Source organism: Neophocaena asiaeorientalis, unplaced genomic scaffold (genome assembly GCF_003031525.2).
Source record: "Neophocaena asiaeorientalis asiaeorientalis breed wild unplaced genomic scaffold, Neophocaena_asiaeorientalis_V1.1 scaffold145, whole genome shotgun sequence".
In the NCBI taxonomy this organism is placed as follows: domain Eukaryota; kingdom Metazoa; phylum Chordata; class Mammalia; order Artiodactyla; family Phocoenidae; genus Neophocaena; species Neophocaena asiaeorientalis.
The window spans coordinates 3994508-4005624 of record NW_020172629.1 but is presented as its reverse complement, the minus strand read 5'-3'; the positions used below and the strand labels follow the sequence as shown (position 1 = coordinate 4005624).

At 49.0% G+C, this 11117-nt stretch overlaps 1 protein-coding gene across 3 annotated transcripts in view; it reads right to left on the bottom strand.

The window, feature by feature from the left end:
* Positions 1–2612: 2612 nt before the first annotated feature.
* Positions 2613–11117, bottom strand: part of UBE3C (ubiquitin protein ligase E3C) — a 118236-nt gene continuing 109731 nt past the window's right edge. For all 3 annotated transcript variants that reach the window (XM_024739191.1, XM_024739192.1, XM_024739193.1), the window contains exon 23: positions 2613–4130. In XM_024739191.1, the coding sequence (XP_024594959.1) occupies positions 3960–4130 (171 nt within the window). In that variant the 3' untranslated portion in view covers positions 2613–3959. The remainder of the gene's footprint in view (positions 4131–11117) is intronic.

Below are 11117 nucleotides of genomic sequence, written 5' to 3'. Positions count from 1 at the left end.
AGGTGCCCGTGAGGTCTGTCCTGGAGGTGGGATCTGAGACGCTCGCCCGTCAGGAAAGCCGTCCATCTGGTCTGTAAGATGACAGCAATCATTTACCCAGACGGCCTGGGCCTCTTCTTCAGGTGACCACACTCCAGGATGAATGACTTTCCATTTGTTCGGCCCTTTAAAAAGTAAAAAGTAAAAAGTAAAATATAAATTCCTCAACATACCGATTTCACGGATGCTTCTTCTCTCATTCCCAGCCTCCCTCCCACCGCCTTCTCTCCTTAGAGAGAGCTGCGTCCACCCACGCCAGGCGTGGTGCTAAGTGCTGGGGACAGCTGGGCATGGTCACCCGCTGTCCTGATGGAGCCGCCGGCTGGTGGATGTGGCCGCTGGTGGGAGCACCCAGAGAACCAGGGCGACTCACGGCCAGGTCAGGCGGGGCCCACCCATCACCGTGTTAGTCGCACAGACCTGTTGTTGGGCCGCAGCTGCCCCCTGGGGACCCCACCCGCTGGAGCCTGTGCGCCGTCACGCACCGGGAGGGCAGGAAAGCCGCCCTGGCTGGACTGGTGGGGCTGGATAGGGCGGGGCAGCAGGCTCATTACCACGTGGGCAAAGGGTTCTGGTCCGGCCCGGAGGCTCAGAATCTGAACATCTGTACAGACATTAACTTAACATTCGCCCTGCTTAGCAAAAGCTAACTTCACAGGAAAACCCATCCATGTGACAAATAATGCGTGAGCACCCAGTGTGCGTGCTAGGCTTTATTTTAGGAGCTTGGTAATGGAACTCACGTTCTAGGGGGCGGGGAGAAAAAACATAAACGAGTGAAATCCATACTGGATCAGACAGAATTAGTGCCATGGAGAGAGAGGTGTAAGTCAGGGAGCAGACAAGTTACCACTTTTAACTTACAGAGGCGCTGCCTCTGTAATGCTCGCTGCAAAACACGCTGAGCTGAATTTTTCCCCTTTTCCCTTTTTTTTTTTTTTTTTTTTGGTAAAAGTGCCAATCCTCTTCAAATTTCTTTTGGCTAGCAAAACCAGGTACTGAAGTGAGTCCTTCTTAATGGGGGAGACCTGCATCTAGATTATCCCCATTTCACAGATGTGTAAGCTGAGGCACGAAGTACTCAGGCTGAGAACTCAGAGTTTCCTGGAAGCAGAGACCTCTGGGTGGTCCGGGATGCTCCGAGGCCACAGGAGCCCCCGCTGGACCTTGCCTCCATCCTCTCAGCTCTCGCCCAACTTCCCACCTGGACCTGCTGGTCACCCGGCCTCCGGTCGTCCACTCCGGCCACCACTGTGGTGTCACGAAGAAACCTTTGGAAGCCAAGGTCGGGCTCAGTGACACCCTTTGTTTGGGGAGTGGGGGTGATGCCCCTAAAACAAACCCCAGGGGAGATCTGCTGACCTGTGTGGCGCAGACGTGGCTGTTACTTGGGGCACAGATTACTAAGCTACTATACTTAACACTTTCAGACCGGGAGCAGACGAGTTTGCAAGAGGCGACTGTAGGAATTCAGCTAAGTATTAGTGTGGCTATAGCTCATTTAGGCTAGCTCAAATAAAATTTCTATTTTATTTGCATTAATAAGCACCTCTAGCTGTTTACCTTTCTTAAATATCAAATTACTTCCACCTCTGCACTCCGCTCTTCAGGAAGCTTGCCCCTGGCAGAGCCCGACCTGGGCTCCAAGCCCACGAGCATCACAGGTCTGTGCGGGTCACACTGGTGATCAGCACGACCGTCTGCCTCTGACTGCCAAGACCGCAGGCCTGGCCCGCCCGGGGCCACCTCACCGGGCCCCGCGGTACCCAGGGCCGAGCCACGCAGATGCACACCCGCCCCCGCCCCCAAGAGCCACGGAACCGACACGTCGCCAGTATCAGAGTGGCACCAGGGCGGCGTGAGCACCGCGGTGTGATACCACTGCCCTCATCAGCTTTCCTGGGACACCGGGCAGAGAAGTCTATTCACAGACACAGCCTGTGAGAAACGTCTGCAGCCTCTCCCATGGTGTGAGCACAAAACTACCAGCGCCAAGCAGAGCAGAACAGAACCAGGAACGGCAAACGAGACGATGGAGAAAGGAGAACCTTCCTGAAGTATAATTTCCTCAGTAATGAGACCTGGCAAGGTGAGGGTCACTCCTGCAGGGCCTGGCTCTCACCAGGGCACATGCGGGAAGGGCTGTTAAGGTCAACCTTCCCGAAGCCTCGCTCAGTGCCTTTCAGACGGCGGGCGTTACTGCCCGGTACACCTGCTCTGAAGCATAGGTGCTGTACCCCGTACGAACTGATGACATTTAAACCAGCCTGATTAATGTTCAGAAGTTGTGGTTTCACTAGGGCAGAATAGAACTAATTACAATGATTTGGGGTACGACTCCAACACGGACTTGGGAAAAAATTTAATGCCAATATTTAGCCACTGGAACATACAAATAAATATGCTCAGAATAGCTGAGGAAAAGAACCCAAATAAGAGTAACTGCCCAATTCTCTTCAGTCCCAGATATTCCGTTTCCAAAATACTGATGATAAAATATACACATCAACTAATAAGTAAAGAAGCTACAGAACATTCAACACAAAACGACCTAAAATAAAAATAAAACCAAGGACAAACCCTAATTATTTTATTTCTGTATATCGAGACTACAAACAGCATTTAAACACTTAATTTATTCTTCAAATTAAGAAATTATACATTTTGTTTCGATAACGGGCACGGTCTTGAAAGTGTCATTCAGTTCTCCCACATTTAGAAGTATATTGCTAATTCTGGCCAGTTCAACACGACAGCTCAGAGCTCCAGTGGCAGCGAAACACCAGCCGTGGGAGAGAAGTCGCGCACGGTCCAGAGTCCTCCGCGGCCCCAGCATCCGTGTTCACAGGTGATGCTCTGAAATGCTCTCCGCCTTTGGAGACTTGTGGAGACTGATACCACCCAGGTCCTGATAAAGTGCCGAATCCCGAGAGAATCACCCAGGCCCCAGGCGCCTGGGCCGCCTGCCCCTCCTACACAGCAGCACCGATGGGGGGGCAGAGGGTGCGGGAGCGCGGCATCCCCGCACATCCAGGAGGACCGGCCCGCGGAGCCCGGGCCGCAGTGCAAAGGCGCAGGACCACTTTGGTTCAAGTGACTTGAGACGGCGCTGCAGCGTCTCCTCTCCCCGAGCCCTCGTGGGTCACACACGCCGCAGGGACTGGACCGGGACCCCCTCCCCTGAAAGCTCTCCAGGCACAAGGTGGAGACAGAAATGGAAACAGAAGGAAGTTCCCGCCTCACACACACCCCCACACAGTAACGTCCGAACCATCAAGATGCAGGTCAGCGGCAGGCCGGAAACAAGCATGCTAGTCCCGTTTTGGGGAAATGGCTTAAAAAACACAAATAAAATATTACCACTGTTATCTACTTTTCAAACCTAACCACTCTTGGAAAAGGCAGCAGGGGGGAAAAAAAAGAAAAGCCTTTAGTTTTACCAATTAGGCCTGTAAACAATTCAACCACACAAGAAGCAGTGGCCCCCAGAGCGAGCCTCTCCGCCCTCAGGCCTGTCTCTCTGCAGACCCAGAGCTGAGCCGAGCCACAAGCAGCACCTCTGCCAGGAGCCTGGGCCGCGTGGCTCGGGCCGCGCTCGGTTCCACCAGCAAAGCCAAAGCTTCATCTTTGGTTAATTTCACTGAGTTGCCACCAGTCTTAAAACTGTGCTCTTCTTGGCAAAATTACTAAGTTAGCCACGTGGCACATAACATTTGTTATTTTAAGTTATTTGAAAAGCAACGCCCATCTAAATACGAGAGTACAACTTAATAAATCATTTAAAAATGCAGGAAGAGGGGTGGCGGGGGAGGGACCCAGGAGAGCCAGGGGTCCAGCCTGGGCGCCCTGCTGGCCGGAGGTGCCGCGCAGAGGCCCTGGCCTTCGCCGTCGAGGGTGGGCCGCGGCCGCGCCGGTTCAGCTCAGCTCAGCTCGAAGCCCGCGGCGCACTCGATGGCGTAGAGCAGCTTGCTCCGCAGCAGTGCCTCGTCCTGGAACTCTGGGAGCTTCAGCAGGTTCATGCAGGTGCTGGCCGTGGGCAGCCGCTCCAGGTCGGAGCCCCCGTTGTGAATGCAGAACGCGGGATACAGCTCCTGGAAGACAGCGGGTGCGCAGGAGAAGGTTAACGAGCACGGCCTGAAATGAGCTTTCCAGACTCGTACACAAAAGCTACTGCCCCCAGTCACCTTTCCCCAAAAGGACACTCGCTCTTTCACTGCGCTCAAGACTCAGCTCTAAATTTCTACCAAATGCTGCACCCTGGGCTCCATGCATAAAAAGGGATAAAGAATAGCATTAATTCATGGGAGACATAGCCTTGTCAGTGAACAGAGTCTCTAAAGCTTTTATTTTTTAGTCTTTTAAAAATGTGTTTAAAATTCAGAAAGGTACAAGGGTGAAGAGCTGAAGATATAAACCTCTGCTTATACCAAACCACAGGAAGGGCAGAAGCCCGTCTTCTCCAAATGAACCACACTGTGTGGATCAGGCTCAGGGGCCACGTGGATGCAGCAACAGTGAACGTAAAACAATTTCAATCCAGGAGAGAAAAAGGCAATCTCTAACTATCGAAAGCAAAATGAAACAAATAAACCTATTTATTGGTGGCTTAATCACACAGAGAGGAATATTTCCAGTGTTTTGGAATTGCAAAGAAATCTTGAACGGTTTTGTCACAGTAAATTATTGTTCTAAAACCACTGTAGTATGATGTATAACTGTTATATAAGTATTTTTTTATGGCTGCTATTAATTTTTAATTAATTAATTTTGGGGGCTGTGTTGGGTCTTTGTTGCTGTGCGTGGGCTTTCTCTAGTTGCGGTGAGCAGGGGCTACTCTTCGTTGCGGTGCGCGGGCTTCTCATTGCGGTGGCTTCTCTTGTTGTGGAGCACGGGCTCTAGGTGCGTGGGCTTCAGTAGTTGTGGCACGTGGGCTTCAGTAGTTGTGGCACGTGGGCGTCAGTAGTTGTGGCACGTGGGCTTCAGTAGTTGTGGCACGTGGGCGTCAGTAGTTGTGGCACGTGGGCTTCAGTAGTTGTGGCACGTGGGCGTCAGTAGTTGTGGCACGTGGGCTTCAGTAGTTGTGGCACGTGGGCGTCAGTAGTTGTGGCACGTGGGCTTCAGTAGTTGTGGCACGTGGGCGTCAGTAGTTGTGGCACGTGGGCTTCAGTAGTTGTGGCACGTGGGCGTCAGTAGTTGTGGCACGTGGGCTTCAGTAGTTGTGGCACGTGGGCGTCAGTAGTTGTGGCACGTGGGCTTCAGTAGTTGTGGCACGTGGGCGTCAGTAGTTGTGGCACGTGGGCTTCAGTAGTTGTGGCACGTGGGCGTCAGTAGTTGTGGCACGTGGGCTTCAGTAGTTGTGGCACGTGGGCGTCAGTAGTTGTGGCACGTGGGCTTCAGTAGTTGTGGCACGTGGGCGTCAGTAGTTGTGGCACGTGGGCTTCAGTAGTTGTGGCATGCGGCTCCAGTAGCTGTGGCTCACGGGCTCTAGAGCGCAGGCTCAGTAGTTGTGGCGCACGGGCTTAGCTGCTCCGTGGCACGTGGGATCTTCCTGGACCAGGGCTCAAACCCGTGTCCCCTGCACTGGCAGGCGGATTCTTAACCACTGCGCCACCGGGAAGTCCCACTGTTATGTAAGTATTAGAGACAACTATAACTTAGAGCAGGGCCCTAGAACTTATCAGAGGAAGGAAATGAACTAACAGGAGCCACGGTTTTCATAGGTAGAGAGACCCCAATATAAAAATCAAAGAGGTAAAAACCTTATACGCCTGAATTTCAATTTGAAATAGCAGTTTGAACTTGTGATGAATTTTTCTCTTGGGGACAAAAGAACGCCCATTTCCTAGCTCTGTCCACTGAAAAGGCCTGGACTCAATGACCACCTGTGACAATGAACAGATCAAGTGCCTGGGTTTTGGTCTCTACCAACCTATTCTCGAAGAAAGGAAACAGGGCTTCTTGGGAAAACATCCGATTCCAGACGTGGGCCAGGAAATGTATGTGACAAGTGTTACTACCTTGTCATACCAGAAAGCAAGAAAGCGACGCAAAGCTACCTGGGACCCTGGAGCCCACCTGGAGGCCCTCGCCCGCCCACGGATGGGGCACTATCAAAGAGCGACCGCAATGGACTGAAACACATCAAACGTGAAAAGTTCGTAATGATAAGAAAGGAACCAAAATGTACTTCAGAAGATGCCAGTTATCCCCCTCAATGTTCTGATAACTTGTAAATGAGGAATAATCAAGAGTTCCTTGATTATTGTATCCTGGCTGTACAAACAGTCCTCAGGGTAACCAAAGAGCTGATGAGAAAATATAAAGTTTTTCGTAATAGAGAAATCAGCTAAGAAAGGAAGAAACGATACAACTGGAAGATGGCTGCTTTCAAGCACAGCAAAGAATGGATCTAGGCGGCGACCGCAGCTCTGTGACCGCTCAGCCCCTCAGACGCCCAGATGCAGAAAGCCAGGACGCTGGAAACAGACGGAGCCGCGCTGCAGAGACGACTCACGGCCACGGGGTCTGATGCTGGAGCCAGAGGACGTGAGCATCACGACAGCGTCTGTGCAGCCTTACTGCCAAAGGGAACATTCACATCTAGAATCCGGTGAAGCCTCTAGCGACCGGTTTACAAGACACGCAAAGAAGCAACCCAGCTCCCCCACTGACTGGACCACAGGCACAGTTGAGGCGGGCGGGGCCTGCAGGCCAGAAAAGGCTAGAGAGACGCCCAGGCAGACGCAGCGTCTGGACTGCGGCTTGTCCGCAGCACCAGCACGGATGGCGTCGGGCATCCGCTGTCATTTTTTAGACATAATAATGACATTCTGGCTACTTTTTTCAGCTATAGTGTAACAATTCCCCCAGCTGCCCAGTTCCCACCCCATAAGCAGCAATGCTGTGGGTGTCTTGAGGACCTTCCACAGAGACGAGAGTGTTTTCTCCCTCCTCCACCTAACAAGCATAAGGCGCTAGCACATTATAGACGCTGTCTGCACCTTGACGGTCTCCCATCTGATAATGCGTCTCTGTGGCCTTCCCACACCAAGCCAGTCTCCCCACTGCTTCTCTGTAGCTGCACGGGTCCCAGCAGGCACGTGCAGCACAGTTTGTAAATGGACACTTAGGTCGTTTCCACTTTTTCCGAACAATGATGCAGTAAGTAACCATGTCCTCAAGTCATTTTACATTGGGCGAAAGTATCTGCGGGCTGAACTCCTAGACACTGTTCCAGACCGAACACGCCAGGTCCTCTGATGGTTACAGATAACCAGTGACTCTCTCTGTGATACATGAACATCATTAGATACAAGATGTGATGTATACATTCCCTTCCAGCAGGAGCACAATGCAGTGGGGACTGTCTTTACCCAGACAGCCTCAGTCTGCTAGCTCTCGGGCCTGTGTGCTCTCGCCCTTCCACTGCCGCAGGGTTTCAGAAGCCTGGCTAGTTAAACTTCTCTGCCAAATGTACGCAGAAAACGGCGACAGAAGAGCAAAACGGCAGCCCAGCTGGTGCCTGGGGAGGAGTGAGAACCGGGACGGTGGGCCTGGTTGGCGCCCATTACGCTAGCACGCTCCCTCCTTAGAGCTGTGACAGGAGCGCAAACGCTTCAAATGCCGCTGCAGAGGCGAGTCTACTCAGTGGTCTCTGCGGACACCGGCTCCAAATCCTCCTCTTGTGGGTGTAACCTGGTAACTCTGTGGGGACAGCCTGGCAGGAAGCAGCAGGAACTCACACACATTCACATCCTTCACCACGGCCTCTACCTCTAGGAGCGGATCCTAATAATCAGAGATGCAGACGATTTAGGTACAAGGGTGTTGACGGCACTATTAGGAAGGAACAGTTGTAAAGAACTAATAAAAAAAAAAAAAGTACGTAAATTGTGGTAGACTCACACGATGGGACATTATGAAGTTTATTAAAAAATATTTCAAAGGCTATTTAATATGTGGAAAAATGATCCTGATGTAATGCTGAGTGAAAAAGCAACCTGTAAAACTGAACACGATACAGCTTAAGTTATATTTTAAAATCATATCTATCTGCATAAACACATGCCCATATATATATAGATAGATACAAACACACATTCACGTAAAAACACGATAATGGTTAGAACGGGAGCAATTATAGGTATTTTTTTTCTTCTTTATAAACCACAACTTCCAATTTTCTATAATGAAAACATTAATTTTGTTACAAAGAAAAAAAAGAATAGCATAAAAAATAATTACCTACTAACCACTGTAGAGGAAAAGAAAGAACAAAACAGGAGTGCAGCTCCTGCCCTGACTGGGACCCCGAGCACATGGCACATCAGCCCACGACAGGTGCCCAAACGGCCGAAACTGCATTTCAACTGGATCTTGTTTCATCTACATGTTGAATTTAGCACAGAGTTTATGACGTGGGCAAAACCGAGCAGCGAGAGCACAGCCACGAACTGCTGCCTCCAGAGACTTACATGCTTCTTATCATCAGTCTTTACGTGGTTCTCTACTGGCAAACAAAAACTTCATTTACACAATCCCTGTGGGGGCTTCCCTGGTGGCGCAGTGGTTAAGAACCCATCTGCCAATGCAGGGGACACGGGTTCGAGCCCTGGTCTGGGAAGATCCCACATGCCGCAGAGCAACTAAGCCCGTGAGCCACAACTACGGAGCCTGCGTGCCACGAATACTGAAGCCCACGTGCCACATCTACTGAAGCCCGCACGCCTAGAGCCCGTGCTCTGCAACAAGAGAAGCCACCGCAATGAGAAGCCCGTGCACCGCAACGAAGAGTAGCCCCCACTCGCCGCAACTAGAGGAAGCCCGTACGCAGCAACGAAGATCCAATGCAGGTGAAAAAACCCAAAGAAACAAAAACTGTGGCATGTTAATATGTGCTAAAACCCACTGTCTTTACCCCTAATTATAGTTTATGTGCCACTTTATTTTTATTTTTTAAATAAATTTATTAATTTAATTAATTTTTGGTTGCGTTGGGTCTTCGTTGCTGCACGCGGGCTTTCTCTAGTTGCCGCGAGCGGGGGCTACTCATCGTTGCGGTGTGTGGGCTTCTCACTGCGGTCGGTGGCTTCTCTTGTTGCAGAGTGTGGGCTCTAGGTGCGTGGGCTTCAGTAGTTGTGGCACGTGGGCTCAGGAGTTGTGGCTCGCAGGCTCTAGAGCACAGGCTCAGTAGTTGTGGCGCACGGGCTTAGTTGCTCCGCGGCACGTGGGATCTTCCCGGACCAGGCCTTGAACCCAGGTCCCCTTCATTGGCAGGTGGATTCTTAACCACTGCGCCACCAGGGAAGCCCCTGTGTGCCACTTTAAATGTCTCATAAAAAGGTTAGAAACGGAACCAAAAGAGAAACAGAAATAACATTTATTAATTATTTATCATTCTGAGTACATTGAGGGCAACAATTTTCTCAAATGCTTTAATATACTAAAATAAAAACATTACACTTTTGAAACAGAAAAGGGTCTCTGAAGGCAGGGTCAATAAGTACTGGGTAAATGGATAAATGACTGGTAAATGGGAAGTTTGAAATATATTTTGCAGTTAAATGACGCATTTTACTGTTTCTATCATAATGCTAATTGAATTTCCTATTTGGTGTCTCAAAGTTTAAAAAAATATGAAGTTCTTTGTTGAAATCTGAGTCAAGGGTACCATTTTGTGCGTAACTAAACAGAGTACAACGGGAATTTGCATTAATTCAGAGTGAGAAAAATCATCCATTTATTATGTGGCCTGATGGCAACTTAACAATTTTCTACAGCACTTTAATGATTTTTTTTGTCTCTAACAATCACATTCATTAAACATATTAAACTGGAATTAGCTTTAGCAGATGTTACTCTTCTCCAGTACCCTGGCAATAAGGAGTTTCATAACGCTGAAATTATGCATGCCTGCCACTGCTACTGATCGCACTTCAACTAAAAGCCATTCTCTTCTTTCATATCTGAATCCCGTCAGCCCTTTCAGCGCACATGAGCTGACTGAAAAGCATAAATATTACGGTGATTTCCCCAAATCTGGAGTCTAATGACAACCACAAAAGCATCTGAAAACTCTTAAATAAATTTCGCATTTAAAATGTTTTAGATCATTGAAAAAAATGTGAAACAGGAAGACTGTCTCATGGCTTCCAAAAAATTATTTTTCATGGTATAATGGTAACTCGATGATTATATGGGATCATCAACAGAGAACCAGAGAATTTTCACTATAATTCTACTTGGGATTTTGAAAGTTAATATAAGTCCCTCAACTTTTCCTGTCCTCCAAACCTGTAATACGTCTACTGGCTCTTCCACTGGCTGCCAGAATGTCTAGAACCTTCCAGCAAAACTCCTAATTTTTACTGAAGCAAAAACCACGGGCTTTAACTAATTAACCAGGAGCTGGCAGAAATCTCTAGGTCTTCCACTCAATTTTTTGATGGAGTAGGTCCCTCCAAACTTCCCTTCTTGAAACTAGATGCTTAGTTTTCTTACTTCTAGGTTTGGTGCGGTTTTGAAACTGGAAGAAACTGTAAGCTTTGTCTCTCATAATAAATTTTACTGACAAAGTTACCTAATCATATTAGAATCTTAATACATAAGAATTTAATTCATATGACTGTTCAGATGGACAATACTAACTGTTCCGACGGGAAACCTTCCATATTAACGCCATTTAGTCGCACCACTGCACTTTCCATCTGCCTTCTTCCTGCTCTTTAGATCCTACACGGCCAGGTTTCCAGACTTCACTACAAGCCCAAGAGGAACCAAAAAGCTGAGACATGTTTCTTTCACGTTCTTGCCCAATTTTCATTAGAGTCATAGAGGCCAATTTTCATATCTGGTTCTGCAGGCCAGGGCTTAAACCCACGAAGTAGATCCATCTATTTCTTTTGGGAGGAGTGGGGATTATATACCAAGCTAGCAGCATCACTAAATCTTCCTGAATCACTTTGTTTAGGTGTGTCACTTGTACACAGTTTTTTTCTGACTCAGTCTGAGTGTTCTTCTTCTAATAAATGAGTTTATTTTGTGCACGTTCCCTGTCGTGGCAGTTCAGCTTGCTCGCA